The sequence below is a fragment of the Arachis ipaensis genome, chromosome B4 (genome assembly GCF_059453495.1).
Source record: "Arachis ipaensis isolate K30076 ecotype BB chromosome B4, ASM5945349v1, whole genome shotgun sequence".
Lineage (NCBI taxonomy): Eukaryota > Viridiplantae > Streptophyta > Magnoliopsida > Fabales > Fabaceae > Arachis > Arachis ipaensis.
In genome coordinates, this window is record NC_142439.1 from 143,534,904 (window position 1) to 143,562,723 (window position 27,820).

The window sequence follows — 27,820 nt, forward strand, 5'->3', positions numbered from 1 at the left end:
GCAGACCAGTTTACCTTCATAAATAGAAACCTGCCCCATGAACTTAAGGGCCCCTTATAGAGATCGTAAGGGCAAACGGCGACCTCTTTGCATGGACCCCATCAAACATGCCGGGATTAGATCCCGAGTTCATGTCCCACCGACTAGCCATAAAACCTGATGCCAAACCGGTAGCCCAGCGGCAAAGGAAGATGTCGCAAGAAAGGGCTAAAGAAGTCGCCAAACAAACAGCAGGATTACTAGAAGCAGGGTTCATCAAGGACCTCGAGTACTCAACATGGCTGTCCAACGTCGTCTTAGTCAAAAAAGCCAGCGGAAAGTGGAGAATGTGCATCGATTACTCCGACCTAAATAAAGCGTGCCCAAAAGAATCCTTTCCCCTCCCCAACATTGACACCCTGGTTGACTCGGCGGCAGGATATCGTTTTCTCAGCTTCATGGATGCCTATTCTGGCTATAACCAGATCCCGATGCACCGACCTGACGAGGACAAAACAGCATTCATAACACCAGGGGGCACTTTTTGCTACAAAGTAATGCCCTTTGGACTAAAGAACGCAGGGGCCACCTACCAAAGACTAATGAGCCGAGTCTTCCATGACCTCATCGGCAAGTCAGTAGAGATTTATGTCGACGACATCCTGGTAAAAACAGCAGAGCCGAATAAGCTAATAGACAACCTCCAGGCTGTCTTCAAGGCACTAAGGAAATTCAACATGAGACTCAATCCGCTTAAATGCGCGTTCGCCATGGAAGCAGGGAAGTTCCTAGGGTTCATGATAACACAAAGAGGGGTAGAAGCCAACCCGGACAAGTGCGAAGCCGTCCTCAAGATGACAAGCCCTGGGTGCATCAAAGATGTACAACGACTCACCAGGAAGCTCACGACTCTGTCTCAGTTCCTCGGCGCCTCGGCAGAAAGGGCCATCCCATTCTTCAACCTAATGAAAAAAGGGATCGCCTTCGAGTGGACCCCGGCATGCGAAGAAGTGTTCAGCCACTTCAAGAAGATACTCTCGGAACCTTCTGTACTCAGCAGGCCTAGAGAAGGGGAGCCCCTATACTTGTAGTTGGCTGTAACCACGCAAGCAATGGCGGCAGTCCTGATCCGAGAAGAGGACAAAACTCAGCGCCCAATATTCTTCATTAGCAAAATACTCCAAGGAGCGGAGACGAGGTATACCAAGTTGGAAAAGCTGGCCTATGCCCTACTGATCTCATCCAGAAGGCTAAAACAATACTTCTAAGGGCACACAATCATCCTAAGAACTGACCAAGCCATCCGACAAGTGCTCCAAAAATCCGACCTGGCGGGAAGAATGATGGCATGGGCGATAGAACTCTCTCAATATGAGTTGCAATACGAGCCCAGACAGGCAATCAAAGCCCAAGCCATGGCAGATTTCCTCGTGGAAGTCACAGGAGAGACTCTCAACACGCCGAACACATGGTGGAAACTCCACGTTGACGGAGCATCCAACCAACCGTCCGGAGGGGCCGGAATTATCCTCGAAAACTCGGCAGGAGTAGCCTATGAACAATCCATCAAGTTCGACTTCCCGGTCTCCAATAACCAGGCCAAATATGAGGCTCTGATAGGGGGACTGGTACTAGCCAAAGAGGTCGGGGCGTCAAGGGTGGAGGTCAGTAGTGACTCCCAAGTCGTCACCTCCCAGGTAAATGGCAGCTACCAAGCTAGGAACGCGCTGCTACAAAAATATCTGGAACAAGTAAAAGAGCTATGCAAAAGCTTTGAAGAAGTCACAATCCAGCACGTCCCCAGAGAAAGAAATACCCGAGCCAACCTCCTTTCCAAGCTGGCAAGCACCAAACCCGAGACGGGAAACAGATCCCTAATCCAGGGGCTAGCAACTGAACCTGCAATCGTCATGTGCACAGCCCAGGTGCCGTGCCTACCCTCATGGATAGATCCTATTTTCCGATATTTGGAGCAGGCAGAAACACCCCCAGATGAGAAGGAGGCACAAGCTATTAAGAGAGAAGCTCCCAAGTACACAATCATACAAGGGCAGTTGTACAAACGAGGGCTCCACCAGCCCCTACTCAAATGCCTGCACCCCGACCAGACGGACTACGTCCTCAGAGAAGTCCACGAAGGATGTTGTGGTCACCACATTGGGGGAAGATTGCTTGCAAGAAAGATCATCCGAGCAGGATATTACTGGCCTACAATGATGTCGGACGCCCAGGGGTTCATGAAAAAATGCAAAAAATGCCAGAAAATGCCAACTTCCACAAAGCACCACCCGAAGAGCTCAGCCTAATGATGGCCCCCCGACCTTTCGCCCAATGGGGAGTCGACCTCTTAGGACCGTTTCCACCAGGACCCGGACAAGTGAAATACTTGATAGTGGCCATAGACTATTACACCAAATGGATAGAAGCAGAACCACTAGCCAACATATCTTCAGCAAACTACCAAAAGTTCATATAGAGGAAAATGATCACCAGGTTCGGAATCCCGGAAACCGTCATATCGGACAATGGGATACAATTCACCGACAAAAAGGTCAAAGAATTCCTAGGAGGACTAAAGATCAAACAAAGGTTCTCCTCAGTTGAACACCCCCAAACCAACGGTCAGGTGGAAGCAGCCAACAAAGTGATCCTAAAAAGATTAAAAAAAGCGACTTGAAGGAAAGAAGGGCTCATGGGCAGACGAGCTAGCCTCGGTCTTATGGTCCTACAGGACCACCCCCCAGTCATCTACCAACAAAACCCCCTTCCGACTCACATACGGGGTCGATGCAGTCATCCCAGTCGAGATCGGGGAGCCAAGCCCAAGGTTACTCCTAGGAGGAGGAAGTGAAGCCATCGAGAAGGACCTGGTCGACGAAACAAGACAAATGGCACACCTAGCAGAGGCGGCAACAAAACAAAGAATATCCCTAAGGTACAATGGCAAAGTACTAAAAAGAAGCCTGGGAGAAGGCGACTTGGTCTTACGACGAAATGACATATGGCTACCTACCCCAGGGGAAGGCAAGCTAGCCGCAAACTGGGAAGGTCTTTACAGGGTAAGAGAAGTCCTCGGCAAGGGAGGCTACAAGCTATAAAAATGGATGGAAGTGAGGTTCCAAGAACGTGGAACATGGCAAACCTCAAGAGGTTCTACTCATAAAGAGAAACAACCATGCGACCTGACGACTTCAACCCCCTCCCTCTTTTCCTCCTTTATGTTCCCCTTTTATGTTCCTCTTCCTATCAATCCTATCATTTTCCTCTTTTATTATCTTTTGCTTAATCACGCATTACGTATTTCCTTATTCCAGAGTCCTAACAATATGATAAGTTCTACTTTTCGCAAGTTCCAAATCGGAATAACAAGCAAGGGAAATGGCAAACGGTCGACCTAACGAAAACCCGGGACTGATCACCCCGGAAATCATAAGGGACCAAAAAACAAAAACGGCTAAAAAAAGTAGCAAGAATAATAAATACCACAAAAACGATAAATCAAAAGGCCGCGGCAGCCCGAGCAAACAAAACAATAAAAGCAAAGCCACGACGGCCCGAATAAAACAAAGCAATAACCAAAGCGGCAGTTTAAAATAAAGGCAAAAGTATTCGGTACAACCAAAGGGCGTCTTATAATAGGCCCCAGAATAAAAGCAAGTTACAAGTTAACCAAAAGAACATGAAAGTCGGGAAATATCCATCTAGCGCTTGAGGATGTCAACGATCTTCCCGCCCTCCACTGTCATCATAGCACCAACTTGGAAGAGGTCGAGGTCGGGAGCCAGCACCGCCACTTGGAGCTTAATCCCTTCCTTGGTCAGCTTAACAGCCTCACAAGCCCCCTTTGCAAGCTCTTTGTTCTTTTTCTTCAGAGCAGCCATCTCCCGGGTAGCAGCATCTACCGAGCTCTCTGCCAAATTTAGCTTCTCCTCAACCCTCTTCTTAGCAGTAGCAGCCTCACCACGAGAGGTGTTTAGATCCTTCATCAAGGCCATGTCCCGATCCACCAGCCTGTTAATTTCCTTAGCATCCTCCTCAGCCTTCTTGTCCTGCTCGGACAATTTTGTCTTCAGGGACTCCTCCCGAGATCATGAATCCGTCAGATCTTTTTGGGAGTTCCGAAGCTTTACTTCCATAGCATGATAACTGCCCAAGACAGGCTCCACCTTTTTGGCAATGGTAGCAGCACGGAGAAGACTGTGGTAGATCCACCTAGCCTGCCCGGAAAGGTCGGTCTCGTGGAAAAACTCCTCCGTGCCAGGGAGCAACTGGGACTCAATGAAACCTCCAGCATCGAAGTTTTTCTCCATAACCGAGAGCGCCTTCCCGGTATCCCGCTTCCTCTTCTTTGGATTGCTCGCAACTTTCAACTCTTCGTCACCAAAACCAAAATCCTCCTCAAGAGTTTCTGTCTCCACACCCTGGGACCCTGCAGTGTTCTCGGGAGGAACAACCTTCTCTGGCTGAACCTGGTCAGCCCCGTCCACCTGACCACTGGCCTCCCCGGTTTCCCCCTGCTCCTGACTCGCCGTGGGAGTCACCGAGGAGTCGTCCTCACCCTCATCATCCCCCTTGATGAGGCTCTTCAAATCAGCCAAGGTCTTCTTCCCGCCAGCCATGGAAACTACGAGCAAAGAAAAAGAGAGCAAAGGTGTGAATAATAGAGGAATAAAGCTTGAAAAAGTACAAAAGGAAAGGAACTCACCAACATACAACCGACCGGCCTCCCGATCCCTCATAACCATTCGGGGATTAAGGTTCTTTTCACCAAAAATGGCCAACAGAATATCAGCAATATTGCGATCCTCTGGACTCAGCCAATCATAAAAGACCTTTATTAGATAGTTGGATCCCGCCCCAAAACTCCAGTAGGTCGGGATCCGCCTAGCCCCTTCGGCCGTAAGCCAGAAAGGTTGGTGACCTTCAACCGGCCTAACTTTAAAAAAGGTAGACTTAAAGCCATGATAAGAATCCTAAAAAAGGCCAAAGATTCTACGGCCTTGTTGGGCCCTAAAAGACATATATCCCTTCTTAGCCTTCCCCTGGCTAGAAGGATTTGTGAGCAGGAAGAGGTAGAGAAAGACATTCACTGAAGTCGGCAGCTCCAGATACTCGCAAACCATCTCGAAGCATCGGATAGAAGCCCAACTGTTCGGGTGAAGCTGCGACGGAGCAACATCGCAGCGATTTAACAATGCCATAACGAAAGGGGAGAAAGGCAGACGAGGCCCCAAGGTCGTGAACATGGGCTCGTAAACCCACAACCAATCAACAACTCGAGGGGAATCCAAGTTTTTCTGGCATACGCGCTCCCGACCAGCAGGAACATAAACTTGATAAAGCGCCTCCTCGGGACCCCCTCCACACAAGAGCCTTGATTGGCATAGTTTCTGGAGTCCCTCTTTCGTCATTGTAGAAGGGGTATCCTTCACATCGGAGGAAACCCAGGCATAGTGGTCGACAAAATCAGCTAGAGGGCGCTGAGCCTGACTCGAAGAAGCAAGGCGCTCGGCCATACCTACAGCGGGGGCACCACTTAGTCAACACGGGAAGTCGAAAACCCTCAAAATAGTAAAAGCGAAAGGAAAACTACGAATCACCCTCTAGGCCCCCCTATACCAACCCAGAATGTAAGAAAAATCCAGGAAAAATCCAGTGGCACCCCCTCTAGAAGAAAAAAAGATAAGGAAAACACAAAAACCCAGGTATACACAAACAAGAATGCACAAAAACTAAAAGAAAGAAGCAACCAAAAAGGAAAAACCATGAAAACTTACTAGGAAAGCAGAATATGCAAGAAACAGATAGGAATGAGGAACCCAGAAAGGAATAAAGGGCACTGGAAGCAAGAATATTCAAGCGCAGCAAGAAGCAGAAGCAGGAGCAGCAGCAACACGAAGGAACTAGAGGATGAGGAAAAAGAAGAGTAGAGGGGAGAGGGGGTTACAAAATAAAAAATAAGGAGAGAAAAGCGTAACCGCCGAGGAAGAGCGCCAAAAGGCAGGGGCACATTCGTCATTTCACCCAAAATTTCAAATCAATGATGGGCATTTAATGCCCAGCACAAGCCAAGAAAGCAGCACAAGGGTCGAAGCGACCACGCGTGAGGGACACGAAGCGCCATCAACGAGTTCCCGAAAAGGAAGAAAGTTTGCCGCCTTGGCGAATAGGATAAACGCGCCCAGCCACGAGTCCCAAACCTCAAGGCTGGCGCGTTGGAGGCACTGTTACGGACTGCCAAGTCCAGCCCAAGAAGTCGCCGGGTCGGAACACCGCCCCGCCCAGGCCCAAACCTCCAGCACAGAGGTTCAACGGGTCGGTCCCTAACACCCGACTCAGGACCCGACCAACCTACTACCCAAAGCATGCTACCACCCGAGTCGGTGTCCTCGGGGCGGCGCCCGGCATCCCGACCTGAAGTCTGGGACGACCTGCCCACGTTGAGTACGACAGCTCACAGCTTCTCTACCAATGGGCTAGACTATCACTAGGCCCACCCACAACATAGTATATAAGGGGAGAGGACAGCTCTCCCCCCAAGGTATGTCACACCCTTACCTAATTCGGCTATCCTTTGGTACGGACTCTGACTTGATCGTCGGAGTGTCCTTGCAGGTGGCCACCCCCCACGCGTTCCGTCCAACTTCCGGCGTCGCCAGCACACCACAGCCCTTGCTCCACATCCGCCCGAGTCTCTCCCTCTCTCCTACTCATCACCACCCGACTATCTGAGAACACCAGGTGACGAACAATTATGATTCTATATATTGATATTGATGTGTGTATTTTTATATTCTATGTATATTAGTTTATTGGCCCCTCTTCATAAAATTCTAACTCTGCCTTTGATAACATGATATAGAGCTTATTATAACTAAAATGTTTAAAGTTTGATGATGATGATGATGATGATGATGATGATGATGATGATGATGATGATGATGATGATGATGATGATTATTATTATTATCTTCCTAAAAAGAGAAATTAAGTATCAAGCAGTTTAAAAAAAAAAAAAAGTCTATACATAATTATGCTTCAAACTTATATATTTGCATAGCTATTCTGTTTTTAGGTGTTATAATTCTGTTTGGCGTTAGTTACTGTTTCTTGTTTCCCAATTTCTTTCAATTCTTCTCTGCATTCATTCAACACGCTTCTGCTTTCATTTATGTGTTAGATTCAAAGCTTCTTAGAAAGCTTTCGAAACTTAAGTGAGACTTTTGCATTAAAAAATTAAACATGCATGTTATAGATATAACACCTCTTTTTATCAATTTAAATTTTTTGAGACAATAATTTCATAACACTTTCTCTTATATGATTCCACTATAACTATTGGAAAATTTCACCTATATATAGTGATGAATTATTGATATAAGTTAAGGCAACACCACTTTTTACCTTTGCTACTTTTTATTAACTTTATTATTATAGCAAGATGGGAAAATATCATCACATCTCAGCTATATGTTTATTCTATCAAACATAATAATGAATTTTCAACTTAATACAGGCAACAAAAAAAAAAAAATTCCAATAATGCAATTACTTTGCCCAATTGACAAAATTTTGAAGATTCTTTGTAGATTGGCCACCTTCAGTTAGGTTATTCCTAGTCACTTGTTTCAATTTCAAAGACCTTTCCCTTATGGCTTTATCACCAAGCAATTGCAACACCTTCTTCTTTATCTCTTCCTTTGATATGAATCCATTGTCATCCTTGTTCAATCCCAACCCAACTTTCCAAACATTACAAATATATGATTCATCCCAAAATTGATCACTGAAAAATGGCCAGCACAAGAAGGGAACACCACTATACACACCTTCAATAGTAGAATTCCAACCACAATGACTTATGAAGCAAGCAATAGCAGGGTGGTTTAATACTTTTTTCTGGGGAGCCCAATCAACAATTTTGCCTTTTCTTCCATGAAATTCATCTGGGTATTTGTTGTTTCTTTCGCTATTCATATTATCTGTATATCGCATAAATACAAACACCTATTAATTAATAAATACAATGTGACATACACAATGGGTACGTATGAGGGTTTCATTAAAACATAAAAAAGAAATATGAATGCAGTAATATAGATTAAATAATATATATATATATTAATTCATCAATAATATGTGTACACAAAAAATAATCAACCAATAAATTAATAATTTATATAAAATATAAAAATATTTATTAAAAATATAACATATAAAATAATATATAAAACTGATTTAGTGACTAATTTTTTACATGTAAATATCTTTTTTATATTAATTTCATCTTTAACAACATTTACAATAATTGTTTCAAAATTATTTTGGATATAAAAAGTTGTCTTAAAGAATATATAGTAGAAATCAAAGGATTATTACAGATAGAATAAAAAATTTTACACATTTTGGTTTAATAAATTATTCTCAAAATAAGAAATTTTCAAGAAAAAAGAATATATATAATTAAAATATTTACTGATTACATATATACCTGGTCGTACAACCCAAAGAAAAGGCTTGTCAATGAGATCAAGTGCAAGTGCTAGTTCTTTGAGTTGGTTGGATTCCATAACTGCCAAGCTACCAAATGAAACATATACAACAGATTGAGGTTGTTGTTGATCCAACCATTCTAAGCATGTTGTGTCTTCTTGCCAAAATGAAGAACTTTTGTTTTTGTTATTGTTGTCACTTTCAATCAATGGTCCAATTGATAGGAACTTTGGAGACATGGAGAATGCTCCTGGTTCAAGATCATAGGCACTATTGCAAAGCCACCACTCTGCTAAGTTGAGAAGTTGTATCTCTTCCTGATAAAGATGATCGAAGAAGGCCTTTCCAATGGTACCCCATGCAAAGTTTTTTGCGTCCATCATAGGCATCAGTGGAGAAAATTGAATTTCCTGTGTTTTGGTGATGTTTCCTGCAATAATATCATTGCAAAGAAAATACATATCAATAAATTGAATACAGTATATAGTTTTGAAAATTTTTCAAATGCTCTAAAAATATCAATGTTCCAATAAATTTAGTTGTAAGATTTTAGTTAATATATTATATACGGTAAATACTTATATGCAATTGTTTTTATGTGAATTTGATCTTGGATATTTATTAAATAATTTGATATATTTAATTAAATTATCATTTAACAATTTTTAATTATCAACTTTATATAAAGATAATTATACATAATTTTTTACCATTATATATGTTTTTTATAATTGAGATGAATAGTTAAAATGTTTAAATATTCTGTTGGTCTTGTAATTTAACCAAATTTGTAATTAGGTTTTTATATTTTTTTTATTAAATCTCTATACTATTTTTAATTTTGTAATTAGGTCATTTTTATTGTAAAAAATATTAGAATTAACTGAATATTTCTTTGTAAAAATTAAAGATATCTACAATTAAAAACTTAATTAGATATTTGACTGCATATTTTTTTAAAAAAATATTCAGTTAATTTTAATAATTTTTTATGTAAAAATATATAATTACAAAATTAAAAATAATATAGAGATTCAATTAAAAAGATATATAAAAACTTAATTATAAATTTAGTGTAATTATAGAAACTAACGGAATAATTTAACCTAGTTAAAATCACTCAAATTTCATAGAAAGAAAAATTTTTTCTCGAATTTGTTCGACATTCATCTCAAAATTCGTCCGAAAAAATCGAATTTCTAATAATGTAAATTAATTAAAATAAAAATAAGTAGCTCAGAAAATCACCCATTAAACAATAGTATATACAAGAATATATAAATAGTACTATATTCATACCATCAGAATCAACAATTCCTTCCTCCATGAGCTTTGGGAGACAATGAACTGAAGCCATTGTAGTTGCTGAACCTGGAAATAGAAGAGCACATTTGATTCCCAATTTGCGACCAACTTCCAAGGCCCAACCCATATTAATTGTGGCAACAATACAACTGATCTTGTTGTTAGCATCCAAAGAATTGATATCTTCTATGAGCTTTGGAAGCAAAGAAGGCATTGTTTTTTTCATAGAAAAAAGAACCTTAACATGGTCACTTCTATCATCTTCATGGTCCAAACCATCTGGGAGTGTCACATATTTAATGTGATCTTGGGAACCACCATCATCATCCTCAGAGATTTTAGCTCTCTTGTGGCTGAATTCAGTGTGTAAGAAAGTGACCTTGCAACCATGTTTGGTTAGAACATTAGAGAATTGTGTTAGGGGATTAATGTGTCCTAACACTGGAAATGGTATAACAAGAAAGTGAGGGATAATTCCCATTATTATTCTCAAAATTAAGAAGAATAAATTATTGATTGAATTATATATATGTAAATTATTGGTGGATATGAATATATATATCCCTTGTGATTGTTCTTATATATATATATATAATTGTTGGAACTTGGAACACAAGAATAGTAGACCAAAGTCCAAACACGAGGCTTCAATAATTCCGATGAATACTAAATGGATGTAACTGTCTATTGATATTATGGTGACATATTACACCCCACATAGATCATAGTCTAAAATTATTTTATTTTATATTATTTAATTATTATTTACTTTAATTTATTTTACATTACTTAATTATTGTTGAAATAATTAAATAATATATAATTATAAATATTAAATTGGATAAAGTAATTTTGAGTTATTATTATCCGTTATTTAATGTGTGTGACCAATTTGATTCTAGATTTATAGACATCAAAATAAAAATTGATTACTACATCTCTTCATCTGAATTCAACGGGGCCCAAATTAAAGAAGTGGAAACCTTTTGGTCTACGAACACTTGTAAATCGGTTTGTTGCGATAAAAAAATGTTGCCATAATTTGGTAATTTAGTAATTAATTAAAGTATAAGACTTTTCATCGGTTGAAATTGGAGTATATGGCCAGGCACCAACCGGAGACAGATCAAAGTACTTTTCTGTTTGAATACGAAAATGATAATAAAAAAAAAATATAATTCTCTAAAGTGAGATTTAATATAAAATTTTCATTATTGAATCTTTTAAGTAGTGATGCCCTAGATATACGCTAATTATTTTCGTAGCATTTTAACTTCGCATCCATAATTAAAGCATATTAGTATTTTCGTAAATTCGTATTTTGTGTTTAGTACATTAAAATGTTTATGTCTTTATGATTTTTGTTTTTGAAAAACTATGAGTATTTTTAAAAGTAAAAGGCATGAAACGAAATAACTTTTAAAGTTAGTTTATGTTTTTAAAATTAAAAGATTAGCATAATAATATATATATTAAAAGTAGAAAATTCAGAAAATATTTATTTTTTGTTATATTTATATCTACTATATATAGTCATTTTAACTTTCCAAAGAAATTTTTTAAATACTATTGTATGTTGTAATGCTTGTTTATTGAAAATAACTTTTAATTAGTTTGTTTCACCAAACATTATTGCTATAATTTTTTAAAAATTATCCTTAGAAATTAAAGCCAAAAAGAATTTTGAAACACATTAGAAACGTGGGTAATTAAGTTTCTTTTTCCTTCGCATCCATAATAAAGCAATCAGTATTTTCGTAAACATATTGTAAGATTGATACGAAGTATATGAATAATTAAGTCAACAGAACTAGTAGGAGACAGTATCATAATATTAACGTGATATTAATCATCTTATGTTCTATGTTCTGTGAAGAACGTATGCGCTTACGTTTGCAGTAAAGGTCAGCATCAAGCTATATATATATATACATATAGCCATACATATTTTATCAACTTCGCAAGTTTCTATAAGAAAAAGAAACAAACCAAACTAGGCGTGGGTTGGATAAACTTATTTAAATAAAAATATATTTATTAAATTTTAAATATATTTAGATATATTTTTTTTAAAAAATATTAAAAAATAAATAATTTATTTTTTAAAAATTAATAATACTTTATTTAAAAAAATAAATAAATATTTTAAAATATTTATTTTTTTAAAAGATAAATAATTTTTTTAAATGTAAATCTAAATTAACCTTAAATCTACATAGATGTACGTATTATTTTTTTTTTTTTTGTCAATGAACACTATAATTTTTTCTTTTAATATTGCTTTTAATATAGATTAAAAAAAGAAAAAATAAATAAAAATCATAGGATGGCATATATATTGGGTGATTACCAATTCAATGAAATTAATGGCAAAATAAGTACTATATAACATTATAATCAAAACTTAAAAAAGGGAAATTAATAACTAGACTAGAACAATAATTATTTCCATACTATATTTGTATGATCCAAAAATTTATTAATCACTTGGCCCAATTGATAAACTTTTGGATATTCTTTGAAGATTGACCACCTGGTACTATGTTATTCATGGTCAATTCCTTCAGCTTCATAGACCTTGCTCTTATTCCTTCATTCCCAAGCAATTGCTCCACCTTCTTCTTTATCTCTTCCCTTAATATCAATCCACTTTCATCATCCTTCTCTAATTCAATTCCAATCTTCCAAACACCACAAATATAAGCCTTGTTAACAAATTGGTCCGCGAAAAATGGCCAACACAAAAAAGGAACACCGCCACAAATACCTTCCATGGTAGAATTCCACCCGCAATGACTTATAAAGCAAGCAATCGCGGGATGATTTAGTACCTTATTTTGTGGAGACCAACTTACAATTTTACCTTTATGTCCTTGAAATTCAATAGGAAATGTGTTTTCTAAATTGCTACAAGGACGCACAACCCAAAGAAAAGGCTTGTTAATAAGATCAAGTGCTAACCCTAATTCTTTAAGTTGGTTTGGTTCCACAACCGCCATGCTTCCAAATGCAACATATATAACTGATTGAGGTTGTTGTTGATCCAACCATTCTAGACAAGTTGTGTCTTCTTGCCAAAATGAACATTTGTTGGTGTCATTAATTTCCATTAATGGACCAATTGGTAGGAACTTTTGTGACATGGAAAATGATCCAGGCTCAAGATCATAAGCAGTGTTGCATAGCCACCATTCTCCAAGCTTCATGTTCTCAATGCTTGTAAGAAGATGAGTGAAGAAGGTGGTACCTATGCTAAGCCATGGTAGGTCTGAAGAGTTTATTGTAGGCATTGTGGGCAAAATCTGAATTTCTTGTTTCTTGGTGGGTTGTCCTGCAAATACCAAAAACAAATTATTTCAGATAATTGTAGTAAATATAAAATTATGGTAAAAACTCAGGTGAAGTCGACTTCACGTGAAGTTGATATCTGAGAACCGTTAGATAAAAATTTAGTCAAATTAATTAAATTATTTAACAGCTCTCAAGTATCAACTTCACGTGAAGTCAAATGCACATGAGTTTTCACCTAAAATTATTTAATGATTTACGTGCTCTGATTTATTATTTTAAGTTTTGCAAAGAATGTATTCTTAAAATAAAAACACATTTAATACATATTTTATAAAAAAATTCATGTAATAATAACTCATTTTTTTATAATTGTTAAATCTCGTATATAAAAACAAAATTTAATGACTGTGCATAATATATACAAAACATACATTTAATAATGTATCTTAAAAGAAAATTACAAATGTTTTCCTAATTTTGAGAAGATAGAGCTGATTCACATCATTAACTACCAATTAACTAAGGACAAGTTGGAAATTAAAGATAATGTCTATTATTATTATTTTTTGTCTATATGTTTTATTTTATTTTATTCTTATCAATTATTTTTAATATTAAAAATAAAAACATACATAAAAATAATACATATAACATTATTAAAATACAACAAGATAATTAGATGGTATTAGAAAAGCCTGTAGATATATATTATACTGTACATTCACTGGAAGTCAAGTATACATTGAAATAATATGTGTAGCAGTGGAATTAAATATTTAAAATATGTGAATCATGTGCTATATATCTGAAATAGGAATATGTGGTAGCAAAAGAAACAACGTCAACATGGAAACACCCAATTAATCACGTTGCCGCCACTATGTGTAGCTGTCAATTAATAATGTTTATTTTTGTCCGATAATATTAGAGGGACAAAAGAATCAGTCTATTTAATATTTATTAATTATAATAATTAATAGTAAATAAAATAAGTTATGATTATTTTTAATTAATTTTTTTATTATTAAATATTTTTGTTTTTGTCGGGAAGACCAGTTTCAAGTGGATTATATACATGCTTATTTTTGTTTTGTCCTAAAATTTTATTCCTAGTGTGTTAGACATGATCAGTCCTTGTTAAAAAATTAGTAGACCAAATTAAACCATGAATAAATTTGAGTTTGTGAAAACTCTATATAGTATATAGTTGTACAAAAATCAGGAGGAAAATGAAAAAAAGGAAACAACAATATAATAATAAAAAAACAAATTAAAGATGAGCGGAAAAAGTTTAACTATATTAAAAAAGAAACCTTTAATTAAAAGGAAATTTAATCTTAATGAATGAGTGTATAACTTAGTTTATATAATAGATCACAACGTAACAACATAATTTAGTCTGAATAATAACAATTTTCATATAGGAAAGGAAACCAGTTCATGAGAAAAAATTTATCGAACGAGATTCTTATATTTGTATGATTTAGAAAACTATTTTATAAGGATAATTTATAACATTTTTATTTCAATACATTAACAACATAAAAAATTGTATCCTATCATCCAATAATTAAATTTATATGCTTAGATAATTTTATAAATAGCAGGTGTAACTGAAAATCAGTTATTTTTCGTAAGATAACAATATATATCTAGAGTAAGTTGCGTTTGGGAGAAAATATTAGAGACATAATTATTTATATTGTCTCTTCATATCAGTTAAATTTTTTAGATGAGCGGTTTTATTACAATGGTTTTATTACAATGATATATTGTTAGTGTTTTGTTTAGACATAATATGAAAATAAAATTAAAGTAACAAAAATAAATCCATAATTATATAATATATAGTTTTAATTTCTTACCATCTGAAGAGTGAATAATTCCACGAAGAAGAAGGTTTGGAATGGAAGAACAACAAGCCAAGGAAGTAGCTGAAGCAGTCCAAAGATAAGCCCCTTTAATTCCCAAATTGTAACCAAGTTCCAAGGCCCAACCCATATTCCCAGTAACAATGATACAACTGATTTTGTTCTCAACATCATGCAAAGCATTCACATCTTCTATGAGCTTAGGAAGCAAAGGAGGCATGGTTCTCTTTATAGATAGCAGTTGCTTCTCCCTATCACTCCTATCATCATCAGCTTCCAACCCATCAGGAAGTGACACGTAGTTTATGTTAGGGTTGCCGCCGCCGCAGGAAATGGTGGTGGTTCTTTTGTGGTTGAAATGAGTGTTGAGGAAAGTGACTTTGCCATATTTGGCTAGGACATGACACAATTGGATAAGGGGATTAATATGTCCTTGAACAGGATATGGTATTGCCAGAAAATGAGGGACACCCATAATGTGGTTGAAAATTTAATTTTTTGAAATAATGAAGATCTGATGATGAGTAATGGGTGTTTTATAGTGAGGGAATTCAAACGGTTGTACTTGTTGCTATTGATCACCTCTTCAGTTTACTATATATCTCCAAAATTATCCTCGTAATTATCTCTTTAAATTTCTTTAAGATAAATACGTTTGAATGAGATAAATTTATATATCACAAGGCAGAAGCATGAATATATATACTTTTTATTAATTAATTTCAAAAGTTTTTTAAGTATTCTGGATTTTTTTTAAAAAAACCAATATTAATAGGAAAAAACCTTTATTTCTAGATTTATTTTTTTTTAAAGTAAATACGCATTTATTATTGTGCATCTCGTATCTTTAATTTCGTTAAAATATTTGGCTTTCAGTAAATAGAAAGTTTGATGCATAAAATAAAATAAAAATGTTTGTGTTTTTTTTTTTTGCCGCCATGGTCGTTGATCCCTGCCCACAAGTTGGCCCTGCTAGCTATGCAGCGTGTTGATAGAAACATGTCTTGATTTTTTCGTACAAAGGTAGCTGGTTCAATTACTCCTTGGTGATATAACATTTGCCGCACTTGTAGTAGTAGTGCACTAAATTAATCTTTTTTCCCTATTTGGAGTTGCTCGTATACACATTGAACATTAACAATATATAAAACCAACCATTAAATCAGAATGATAATAATTTAGAATAAAAATACATCCCAAAATAATAGTGTTAAATTGTTAATTGGTTGGAATGAAAAAAGAAATGAATTAATTGATGTTATAGTGAGAAATTAGAGAAAGAGAAAAAGAAGCTAATATATAAAGACTGAAAAGCACGTCCCATAGTTGGGTTGGAAGTGGACCAGGCTTTTAAGACGAGTGTCCAGTGAGCACCAGTTATAGTCATGTTATGTGAATTCAATTGTTTATTGCATTCAGCCAAATCAGTTCTCTGTTGCATGATGTTTTCTTGATGTCAAAGATCAATGAATAATATGCATGTAATTGATGAGTGTGTAGTTGTGAGTAATTGAATAGTGGCATCTATCTACTCATGATTCATCAGATCTATACATATATATTATTCCTAACTACCACCCAGCTACCAACCAACCTTATTAGCCCCATACAAACTGAATAAATCTATATGAATTCAATTATAGTAGTATTTATAAGAACAATAATAGACATATATATTACAAACATTTAATAATAATAATAATAACTTATTAATCACTCTCACTAATTTCAAATATATAACAATGCCCTATGATTTTAATTAGTGATGATTTTAAAATATTTTTTCTAGTTTAAATTAATCATTGTCGCTTAGGAAATGTGATAAATTTTTTAAATTAATTTACTTAAATATAATTACATTCAGAAAGGTTAATTTGAAAATACTAAAATAATAAAAATAAAAAAAGATACTAAGAGAATCTGGATTTTGCTGGCTAGCTATAATAAAGGCACAGATTAAATTTGTAATAAATTTAATATATTAAAAGTTTAAAATATTTTTATTTTAATCACAAACAGCAAATATCATTCTTATTTAGTATTATTTACAAAGTGTCAAAAGAGTTCTACTTTGTTTTCTTCATATATAAATGCGACCCAATAAAAATGACAATAGCTAGCTGGGGGTTCGTTGAATTTACTTCAAACATTCATGCTTAGTTCAAACTACAAATCATAGCAGAAAAATTACATGCATTTATTATGGCAAAGGATCTGTGTGCTCCTAAGCTAATGGCAGGAGATTATGGACAAGCATGATCTGTGCAATTGTATAAGCAAGAATGATCATCGTATGAACATATGTAGAATTATTAATGATTTGTGCAATTGTATAAGCAAAAAGTATTGTAGCAGTTATTATACACTGTAATTTTTGGATTATACCAATCACTTATTCAACTGAAACCTAGCTAATATGTGTCATCAGTAACTAGCTGAATCACCATAGCATAAACCCTGTGACCAAGGTCAAAGAATCAATTCTTCACTTATTATAACAGAGCCAATTACGCACATCATCAGCTGATTACACTTGCCAGCAGCATTTTCCTTACTTTTGAACCTTTTTACCTTTATCCTTTTTGGTATTTCGTTTCTGCATGAATATATATATAAACATATATTATTACAAGACTTTACAATGTGAAGAAGCTAGTGATATCAAAATTATATGAAGACAAACAAAGACTTGCCTGCTCAGTAGTATCAGGAATGCCTTCATTTCTAGCATTGTAACCTTCAGCACTTGCCTTGTTATGTATATCTCGCATAATTCGAAATTCCCGAAGAGTACGTCGTGCAGCCTCAAGTTCAAGGTTATTCTGCCTCAGCTGGTCCTCATAGTAATATTGATACCCGCGTTGACGGCCAAGAGGGCCAGGAGAGAATGCACCCCTATAAGTTCCATAAGCTAATGTTTTTGCTATTTCAAATCTTCGGGGATTGACTTCAAACTCCATAAAACTCTGAAAATTGAGGTATTGTTAAGAAATGAAAGCCTATGTATATATCCATATGAATATTTAACAGACTGAATATTGTCAAAGAATCCATCTGAGTACCTTTCTAAGGCGGTCGAAAGTTGTACGACGACCAGAGTCCCTCGGACTAAAACTCCAAAGGAGGCAATCATTGTAAAAGCGATAGGTCATGCAATTGGGAGAGCAGAGTAAGTCGTTACGGGAGCACGTGGGACAAGGTCGGTGTGGAAATGGTTTAGAGTTGGCAGGATCACCGGGCACCGCCTGTGCTCCAGCACCACAAATTTTAATTTCATCAGAATCATATATGTCTTAATTTCAGAATAATTAATATTTCTTTATTATTTCTCAAGCAAGAAAAAACACTTGCCTTCTTATCAAGATCAGGAGGAAAAGGTACTTTTGCAAGTGTACTTATAGATTTCGTCATTTCCACCAGATGCTTCGATTCCTTAACCCTATGTTCCAGAGCAGTGATTTCAACCTCAGTCTGGTTGATTTTGCTGTCAACGAACTCTTTCATCGCATAATAACCATCAAGAATTGCTTTCGTTGCATATACCCGTTGACCAGGTTTCACGTCCTTTAAAAATTAAAATAGATCTAGGTAAGTAAGTAAGAATCTTCATGAATATTTCAAATACAGAAACAGAATCAGTCTCTGGACTGCACAAAAAAGAATGAAGTGCATGCATTTAATTGTAACACTGAACAAACTTATAAAATGTCGTTGTTCTTATTAAAGAATAATTCACATCTTACCAAAATCATTTTCAAAATATCTTCATAAAAATCTTCACGATTTTTGAAATAGAGCTCCATGACCTTTTCAGGATCGATGCCATAAGCCTCAAGCCTAGTATTGGTGGCGCCTTCCGAAGAACCTTCACTTTGAGGTGGAGGCGGCAGTGCAGGTGGAGGCGGTGGTGGAGGTGAAGGCGGAGGAGGAGGAGGAGGAGGAGGCGGCGGAGGTGCAGATGGAGAAGCCATGAAGAATCTTGTTGCTCAAGTAAGTGAGAGAGAGAGAGAGAGAGAGAATGGAGAAAATGACTTAAGGTGTATCATGAATTGATAACAGTGCGTTAAGAGGGTATATATATGCATGGCTAGTTGATTCTAGAGGCTAGCTTACTCTAACTAACTTGAGACGGTCCACAGCAGATTCCAACTTAATTGTAACTAACTCTCAACTGTGTACCACGTCAGCATTGGAGTTCTTCTGCTTACAGTGCACTTGATTTGAGAAGAGTTTATTACTGTTGATGCATGGGATTGTATTCGATCTGTTAGAGGTAGTTAGGAATATTGTGCACGTGTGTATTTGGAGTGGCGGGAAAGTCAGTTACACCGCATCAGCATTGGGGTTCTTGCCGGCTTCCTCCAAGCGGGAGAAGGGTGAACCAATGAAGACCACAGCTTTGATCGGTTATTAGTATCATATTTGACTCTCATTGATTATAAATTTATAATAATTACTCTGTGCTCACTAACACCAATATTTTTTATTTTTTATTTTTTATTTTTTAAAAGATTGTATTAATAAAATAAATAGAGAATTGTGTTACAAATAGCTAAAGCATGCTGATTAGTGGTGTTTTTAAGAGTAAGTAATCCAAATATCCAATTTTATTTTATTAGAGATAATATCATTCAAGTATTATCTTACAAATTGTAATTTAGAGTCGCGTATAATAATAACTTCTTTTCAATTAGCTTTTGTAGTATTTGGATGCAATGATAAGATTTTTTTTTTTTTTTTGCTACTTCTGTTTTGTCATATTATTCTGTCATGTTTTTTTATGAAGTTAATTATTGTTTTGACTCAAACCTAAAATAGAAATAGAATTATTTCTTCGCACAAATTATTTAACCAATTAAATTCAATAAGTTATTTATATTTTTTTTTCATTTTTGATATTTTGTCTTTTTTTTTCTGTTAATTTTCTCTTTTATTATCGCTGTTACTAACACCACTTTCTCTTTCTCTTTTTCTTTTATTAAAATTTTTTTTCCTACTTTCTTTTCCTCCTTTTTCTGCATCATGATCATTATCATCATCCTTATACTCATTATCGTCTTCTTCTTGTACATATCGTCGTTATCATTGTTGTCATTATTGTTATCGTTATCATAAAATTTTTGCCATATTAATAATGTTGCCTGATCTAAAATTAATTTGAACGTGTTTTGTTGATAATTTATTTATTTTTGTGTATTATTCTCAAATTGAGTTAATTGAGGTGTATTTGGTCTCGTTCACTTAGATTTGGTGTAATTTTGAAAATTTGTGCTTTTGTAACAAAAATTCAGTGTAAAAACTAAGACATTTATGTGTTATTGTTAAAAAATTTCGGTGTATTTATATTTTAATAAATTCTACATAATTCAAAACTCTTCCTCCACTACAAGAAAATGGAATATTTGTAACAAAAAATTTGTATCAAATTTAAAATTGTTACAAAAAATAGTATTTTGTAATAATAATTAGTGATTGTTACAAAATGATAATGTTTTGTAACAATATTACAAGTTGTTACAAAACATGATAATATTTTGTAACAACCTGTTTTATTTTGTTACAAATTATGTTAGTTTTTGTAACGAGATGGTATTTTGTTACAAAATATTGTAATATTTTGTTTCAAAAAAAAAATAAGTTACAAAAATTCAAAATATTTTTTTGTTTCAAAAACTCCAATTGTTTTGTAACAAAACAACTTTCTGTTTCAAAAACTCCAGTTATTTTGTAACAAAAAAATAATTTGTCATAAAATTCAATATTGTTTGTAACAAGTTAATTATTTGTCCTAAAATATAAGTATATTTTATAACAATTTTTTTTTCAAAGTGTTAAACACTTTAAGAGTAAAAAAAATTGTGTATATATATTTTTTAAAATAATTTTATTTTATTTCAAAAATTAAAATTTTTTATATAGTGTGTAAGACGTAAAAATTTTAGAAGATCTTATTAAGAGCTAATTTAGATTTATTTGTCATTAAGTATTTTAATCTCTGAAATTATTCTATTAAAGATAATTAAACAAATTCTGATTAATTGAGTTTAAAATAATTTAAGATTTTATCTGATTTTATAATTATTAAATTATATTTTATATTTAAATTATAAAATTTAGCAAATGTAAAATAATAAGAACTTTATATGATTTAGTTTAAATATTTTAGATTTTAGAATTTAATACTTTAATTTTTATAAACAAAGAAAATTAATTATATTATCTCTAATACTTTAATTAGAATATTTTATTAAAATTAATTTGTAAATTTATGATTAAATAATATTTTTTTTTAAGATAAAGAAAGTTAATTGTATTACCATGTATTTTCAATAGAGTAATTTATTAAGAATCAATAAGTATTTTTATATCAAAAATAACATTTTAAAGTTTAGAGATTAAGTTAGTTTTTCAAATATTAATACTTTATACTTTAATTTTATTAAAAATATTTTACTCAAATTAAATCCAAAATTTCTAATTCTATACACAAACCCTAACCCTTTTACCCCACCGTCTTACTGCCATTCACCACCGCCATCCCTTCCCAAAAACCCAATACTCAGCTGCTTTTGAAAACAAACGAAAAGAAAGAAAGAAAGAAAGAAACAGAGGGAGCGAAGAGGAGAAAGGGGGGAAAAGAAAGGGAGACGTTGTCGCTGCTGTCACCGTCGAGGGAGAGAGAGCACGTCGCGAGCCAGAGACGCCGCCAGGGAGAAGAGGAGCCGTTGTGCTCCGCCGATGACCAGCCGCCGTCGAACTTCGAAGAGAGAAAGACAGTGCGCGAAGATGAGAGAGAGGGGAAGCCGATCCTGTCACCGCCGCCGCACCCAGTTGCCGTCAACGTTACGAGAGCTCGTCGCCGTCACTGGCGAGAGTCGTCGCCGCTACTGTTGCTGAAGCCACTGTCTTCGTTAGTTACTCAGTCTTGTCTCTGTTTTTTGTCCTCCTTGTGTGCCAAAGTCGCTGCTGCCGTGATGGGTGGTCGTGGGGTTACTTGTGCTTAAACAAAGCTATTACTGCTGCTGCTCCCTGTCGTTTGTTCCTTTCAAGTTTTAGTAAGTTGTCCTTGTTCCAAAATCCTTATTGTTACCGTTCTGTTTTCATGGTTGATTGAGAATGCTGAGATGTTAATATGCTAGGGTTATGTCAATACCACTGCAAATTGTTCACTGGCATTGCCGTTACTGATCCGATTTAAGGCTATTGCTGCTGCTGCGGGTTAGAACGAAGTTGAAGCCATGCTTAATTTTGTGGTTTTCGACTAACTGAGGTAGGGGATTTGTTTTAAAAATAATTTAAGATATGAATGCCAATAAAATTAATTGAGTAACTGTAAATGGTTTATGATTGCTTTGTGTGAATAATTGTTAGTATTGAGTTGAATCATAGCTGTAATTGGTGATTGGTTTAATGATTTAATGTAATGATTATTGATGATGTTATGTATTTTGAAGTTATACTTGCTGCTAGTACTTGTTGATGTTGATTTTGTGTATGGAATGTTGTTATGGCTGCTGGAAATTGATTTTATGAATCAGAACTTGAGATATGTTGTTATAGATGAGATCGATGCTGAAGAATGGATGCTGTGATAATATGGTTACGTTGCACCTATGATATGAAATTATGATATATTGAATTAAGAGTTCTTGGAAAACTTTGGTTAGTCAAAAGAAAGTTAGAAATATGGTTTTAGATGAATCCTAGGCTTGAATATAGGAATTGGTATGTGAGGTTGTTGGAAATACTTTGTGCAGAATTTCTGCAGAAAACTGCATAATTGGTAGCAGAACGAATGACTTTTTGGGAGTAGTCCAGACCTAATTTTTAGATGAAACTATTTTTCTGTAAAACTTTAGTGTGTCTTGAATATTCCATAAAAATTTCAGGGAATTTGGCCAAGTGGTTTGGAAGATATGATTTTTGAAAGTTTAGTGGTTGCTGCAGATTTTTCTGATTTTCTGGTTCTGCAGCATCAACTTCCAAATGCTATAACTTTTAATTTAAACAGAATTTTGAGTTGATTTCAAAAGGATTTTAAAGATCTATCAGTCTATTTTAAGTGAGTACAAGTTTCATATTCATATCTGTTTTGTAGACTTAGATAAGTCACTTGGAAGGTCGGTTGTTTGCTGAAAACTCTGAACTGGTTTATGAAAACAGGGCTCCACTTCCAATTGATAATTAATTAATCAAATGAAGTGATATGAACCTGAATCCTGATAATGTAAACTTCATTTTTAATTGATCCAATGTTGAGTACTGTTGTTGTGTGCTTGTTAATACCACCAATACTTACTGATTTTAATTGTTCATTGCTTAGTCATGGTGATTCTTTTAATTATTGAATGCCAATGATATTTTTTCTTATAAATGATAATGAGTAATGGTTTAGGGTTTGGCTTGAAGCCTGAAACTTAATTGAACTAACTGTATTTGCCCACCTATCTGCAGTGGCTGAAGATGATGCTTTCTTGGTCAAGCAAATTGGCCAGAATTTCCGGTATTCTAAAATAGAGGTATATTCCTCTTCTTATATTCATGAATAGTCAGTTTTGTTCCTTGTTAACATACATGCATCATCTATGTATGGAAGACTAAACATAGATCGAATCCATTTTCTTATCAAGGCAAGAAAGGAGGAACAAATCCAAGCTGCTCATGACGAAGCCATGTTTGGTGCTTCAGCACTTTCACCTCTTACCAGTACTGACAGTGAGCCTGAAAGGGAGAATGAGAAAGAAGTTGATAAAAAAACTGTTGTTACAAGCCTCTTAAGTGAAACGGTAAGTCATTTAAGTAATCCTTATATTTGTGTGTGCATTTGTTGTTGAATAATTTCTCACATTAAGTTATTATTGCTGCTCTATACTTGCTGTTGGTTGCTGCTGATTTTTTCCCCTCACTGCTTGCTTGTTGAATGATTGTTAAATTCAATGAGAAAGGAAATTATGCTGAGTTATTCTTGTTTGTATTGGAGTAGATGATGGTTGCTGAACTGAGATTAGTTTTATTGATAAATCTGTTGCTGAAATTGTTTAGTTTGGCTTAATTGATTTTCTATTGAATTAATGGATAAACTGCTGTGCCCCTGCTGCTTGCAAGTGTAATGGTTATTGACTTCAATGAATAGAATGCTGCCTGAATCCATTACCTTTGTTCATTTTACTGTTTTGGGTGCTGTATGATGGGCCATTGATTGCTGTTCTGCTGAGTGCTGCTCTACTTCTTGGTGGTTGGATTGGTTTTAATTGTTTCCTCATGTTTTCTTGCTGGAATTGGCTTATTTACTTCCTTCCTATGAATTTATTATGATTTTTTGTGTTTTTAACTCTCAAATAATTCATATGGAATTTGAATTGATTGATTGAAATTGTGAAATAGGCAAATTTACTGCTGAAATGCTGCCGAAATTTATCTTAAGTTGTTTTCAATATTCATCTTTGATTCTATTAATTGATTGAGTTGGTATTTAATTGCTTTTGGTTTTCAACTGTTGCTAAGCTCAATTGATTGATTATCCGGTTAAGTGCTTCACTGTTTTGGTTGTTGGAAGCTGGAAGCTTGGGTTTTGTTATTCACTATTTGGTTGTTGTCCTATTTGGTTGCTCAATTAAACTGCATTGTGTTGTTTGAGCAAACAAGTTCTATTTGACAAATTTCTGTGTCAAAATAAACCCTTGTTTGCTACATGATTTCTGATTGCCTCAAGATATTTCTTTTGACTATGCACCTAACTTTTTGTTTCGGATTTTCTTATTTATAGGAGTGCTGAAATGGTGACCACATGCTATTTTGAGGGTTCAAGAATATTTTGATTCATAGAGACACTAATCTATGTTAGAACTTTTAACTTTTGGTTGAACTTGTGCAAGACATATAACTTGTAGAACTAATCAATGTACTCACTAATGTTATTTTGTTTTAAAATAATTTTAGCTAAATGAGGCATGTTTGAATTATGTATGTTTTTACATATTATATAAATGTAGATTTGCTTAATAAAATAGTTAATATATTAGTTAATGAAAAAAAATTGTTACAAAATAATTATTTTACTTTTGTAACTAAAGAAAAAAAATATTACAAAATCAAGTTATATTTTGTAACAAAATTTTTTGATAGGAAAAAATAGATTGTCATGAAAAATACCTTGAAGATCAAAAGTTGTTACCACTTTTGTAACGGCTTCTGGTTTTTTGTATCAGAAAAAATTGTTACAAAACATCATATTGAATTGTAATAGTTCTATTTTTCGTTACAAAAATTTTTTGTAACGGGACTTACTGCAACGGCCCCTTTTTTTGTTACAAAAAATTTTTGTTTCAAAATTTCGACGTTTTGTAACAATTTTTTTGGTTACAAATACGCCTTTTTCTTGTAGTGCTCTTCCTTTTCCTTATCTTTTGCTGCTTCTTCTTCTTCTTTTTTATCATCATCATCATCTTCTTTTTTTTTTCTTATTCGTCTTTTTCTTCTTGTTTTATCTTCTAAAGTTTCTTCTTGTTTTACCCTTTTAATAAGAATAAAAACAAAAAAAATCAAACAAAGAAGAAGAAAAAACACATAATATTACAAAATTTTGGAAGATGATGAACCTACATTCGTTCAACTAAAAGAAAGAAAGAAATAAAGAAAAAAAAAGAAGAAAAAATGTAACATTAAAGAAAATATTTTTGTGTATTTGTAGTAAAATTTCGGTGCAAAAATTAAAAAATTTATTTGTTATTGTTAAAAATTTTTGGTCTAATTTCAGAATTAATTGAGGTGCATTCTGAAAATAACCTCAGGCCAAAAGTGCACCTTATTTAGATTCAGAATGCACCGAAATTAAATCTAGAATTCACCACAATTATTTAATAATAACCATCAATACATCGAAATTACTTAATGATAATCCTCTTAAAATCTTGTGTCACAATTAAAAAATTTTCGTGTAAAAATTGAGAAGCTTTTGTGTAACGGTTAAAAAAAATAAATTAAGAATTAAAAGAAATACATAATATTGCAAAAGTACTAGGAAGAAGATGAAACTACATTCATTCAACTAAAAGGAAGAAAGAAGGAAAAAAGATGAATTAATAAAAGGAATATGGCATTAAAAAAATATTTTTGTATATTTGTAACAAAATTTTGGTGTAAAAATTAAGAAATTTATATGTTATTGTTAAGAATTTTCGATGTATTTTTATTCTGATAAGTTTTGCATAATTCAAAACCCTTAATCTTCTTCTGATCTTCCTCTGCTTCTTCTTCTTATTTCATTTTCTCGTAATTCTTCTTGAAAGAAAAAAGAAAAAAAAAAGATATAATGTTGCAAAATCAATCGAAAGAGGAGGAGGAAAAAAATGCAGCAACAATAACAACAATAAAAAGAAGAGAAAAGGACAAATAGGTCCCTAACCTTTTGCCCCGCGGACATTTTCGTCCCTGAGCATTTGAAAATACTTTTAAATCCCTGACCTTCACAAATCTTGGACGGATGAGTCCCTCCGTCGAATTGCCTCTGCCAGACTCGCCGGAGAAGTCTGATGTGGCTCTCGTGCGGATGACGTGGCATGACTGGTTGACACCTGGACTGCTGACTGGAAAGCTACATTATAAAATTGGACAAATAAGTCCCTACACCACTAAACTACGTCGTTTTGATTTCATCCCTTACAAAGTCCCTTACAATACCCATTACACCCATACCACCCTTTCTGAATTACATAAAACCCTAAGGATACTAACGATCATCATACTCTGTTTCTCCCTCCAAAAAGATCACTACCCAGGCTGAGACATTTGCCGTGTGCAGTGACCGTCGAAGAGGCCTCCATTGTTGTCTGAGTTGCTGTCTTCGTCACCGAAGGTAAGAAGTTTGTTGTGTTGCTTAGTTAGTGGATTGTGATGTTAAATACTTATGCAAGTATGAACTCTGTTGTGAAAGGACTGATCGTGCATGTTGATAGAAGTTGTCAAAAAAGTATTGGGGTTTTTCGATTGAAATTGAATTACTGTTAGGGCAAAGAAAGCTTCTGCGGTGATTTTTCGTTTCTGTATGTTGAAGGTCATTGCTTGTTAATATGTGAAAAGAGTAATTCTTGATCATTGTTTACAATTTTTTGTTTTTCTTTTTTTCAGATGGTTGATGTGTTTGTGGTGCCTGTATTCCACCATGGAGGTAATTTTGTGAGAGAAAGTAATGGCTCTCTGGTTTACAAAAATGGGAAGGTGGAGAAGTTTCCAGAAATGGACCTGGACTTCGTTAATTTCGGAGACTTGATCACATTGTTCAAGGGGTTGGGGTACCAATCATACAAGACAGTTTATTGGTATGATCCAAGGAGTCCTGATATTGAGTCTGGGCTGCATATTTTGACAGGAGATGCAGGGATTAACGCAATGCGAGAGAACAAAATGAAGAATACAGAGACGGATGAGTTTTACCTATACTTTGACCACCCTGTTGATGAACCTGAGATTGTGGAGGATGCTGGAAAGCAAACTAACAGTCCTGATGATGGAGAGATTTTGGTGGATGATCAGAGTTCGTCATCTGATGATGGGTACGAGAGTACGGAGGATGAGCCCTACAAACCTCCACCTCCCGGATTTGAAAGTAATAGTGATGATGATGATACCAGTGCTGATGAGAAAGGTAGCAAAAGGCAGAGAGTAATGAAGGGAAAGAAAAAAGTTGTGTCTCCAAAGAAGACAACTGCAAATAAGACAGGTGCTAAAAGAAACAGGAAGACGTGGAAGAAGATGGGACAAAGTAGTGGACCCAATGAGCAGCAGACCAGAAATAATGTTGGGTCTGATCCTAATGTGCAGCCCAACAGAGGCCCAGAACCAAACAGGGACCAACATGTTAGGTTCTATGTGAGCCTGATCCA

At 34.8% G+C, this 27,820-nt stretch overlaps 4 protein-coding genes and 1 pseudogene across 4 annotated transcripts; 1 reads left to right on the forward strand and 4 right to left on the reverse strand.

Annotated features, from left to right (window-relative positions):
* Positions 1-1,322: 1,322 nt before the first annotated feature.
* On the forward strand, positions 1,323-2,285 carry LOC148569502 (uncharacterized). Its single transcript, XM_088485091.1, has one exon. It carries the CDS (start codon positions 1,323-1,325, stop codon positions 2,283-2,285), a length of 963 nt encoding a protein of 320 aa, XP_088341217.1.
* A 1,395-nt stretch (positions 2,286-3,680) lies between these two features.
* LOC148569503 (uncharacterized) lies at positions 3,681-4,724 on the reverse strand (annotated as a pseudogene).
* A 2,509-nt stretch (positions 4,725-7,233) lies between these two features.
* Positions 7,234-10,314, reverse strand: LOC107635395 (UDP-glycosyltransferase 83A1). The gene is made up of 3 exons (XM_016338866.3): positions 9,772-10,314; positions 8,471-8,902; positions 7,234-7,961 (listed from the first exon to the last, which is right to left on the reverse strand). Exons 1-3 carry the CDS (start codon positions 10,256-10,258, stop codon positions 7,528-7,530), a joined length of 1,353 nt encoding a protein of 450 aa, XP_016194352.1. The 5' UTR covers positions 10,259-10,314; the 3' UTR covers positions 7,234-7,527.
* Positions 10,315-12,104: 1,790 nt separating this feature from the next.
* LOC107635397 (UDP-glycosyltransferase 83A1) lies at positions 12,105-15,507 on the reverse strand. The gene is made up of 2 exons (XM_088484162.1): positions 14,934-15,507; positions 12,105-13,108 (listed from the first exon to the last, which is right to left on the reverse strand). Exons 1-2 carry the CDS (start codon positions 15,412-15,414, stop codon positions 12,261-12,263), a joined length of 1,329 nt encoding a protein of 442 aa, XP_088340288.1. The 5' UTR covers positions 15,415-15,507; the 3' UTR covers positions 12,105-12,260.
* A 1,983-nt stretch (positions 15,508-17,490) lies between these two features.
* Positions 17,491-18,910, reverse strand: LOC148569504 (uncharacterized). Its single transcript, XM_088483612.1, has 5 exons — positions 18,683-18,910; positions 18,291-18,503; positions 18,002-18,184; positions 17,633-17,905; positions 17,491-17,535 (listed from the first exon to the last, which is right to left on the reverse strand). Exons 1-5 carry the CDS (start codon positions 18,908-18,910, stop codon positions 17,491-17,493), a joined length of 942 nt encoding a protein of 313 aa, XP_088339738.1.
* Positions 18,911-27,820: the final 8,910 nt, after the last annotated feature.

What these genes read in the sequence shown, in the direction of transcription:
- LOC148569502 (XM_088485091.1), top strand. Translation starts at nt 1,323, where the DNA reads ATGGCATGGGCGATAGAACTCTCTCAATATGAGTTGCAATACGAGCCC.
- LOC107635395 (XM_016338866.3), bottom strand. Translation starts at nt 10,258, where the DNA reads ATGGGAATTATCCCTCACTTTCTTGTTATACCATTTCCAGTGTTAGGA. An exon ending in AGGAATTGTTGATTCTGATG is followed by an intron (nt 8,903 to 9,771) that starts GTATGAATATAG and finishes ATATTATTGCAG; the next exon opens with GAAACATCACCAAAACACAG. An exon ending in TCTTTGGGTTGTACGACCAG is followed by an intron (nt 7,962 to 8,470) that starts GTATATATGTAA and finishes TGCGATATACAG; the next exon opens with ATAATATGAATAGCGAAAGA.
- LOC107635397 (XM_088484162.1), bottom strand. Translation starts at nt 15,414, where the DNA reads ATGGGTGTCCCTCATTTTCTGGCAATACCATATCCTGTTCAAGGACAT. An exon ending in AATTATTCACTCTTCAGATG is followed by an intron (nt 13,109 to 14,933) that starts GTAAGAAATTAA and finishes TGGTATTTGCAG; the next exon opens with GACAACCCACCAAGAAACAA.
- LOC148569504 (XM_088483612.1), bottom strand. Translation starts at nt 18,910, where the DNA reads ATGGCTTCTCCATCTGCACCTCCGCCGCCTCCTCCTCCTCCTCCTCCT. An exon ending in ATATTTTGAAAATGATTTTG is followed by an intron (nt 18,504 to 18,682) that starts GTAAGATGTGAA and finishes TAATTTTTAAAG; the next exon opens with GACGTGAAACCTGGTCAACG. An exon ending in CTCCTGATCTTGATAAGAAG is followed by an intron (nt 18,185 to 18,290) that starts GCAAGTGTTTTT and finishes GCTGGAGCACAG; the next exon opens with GCGGTGCCCGGTGATCCTGC.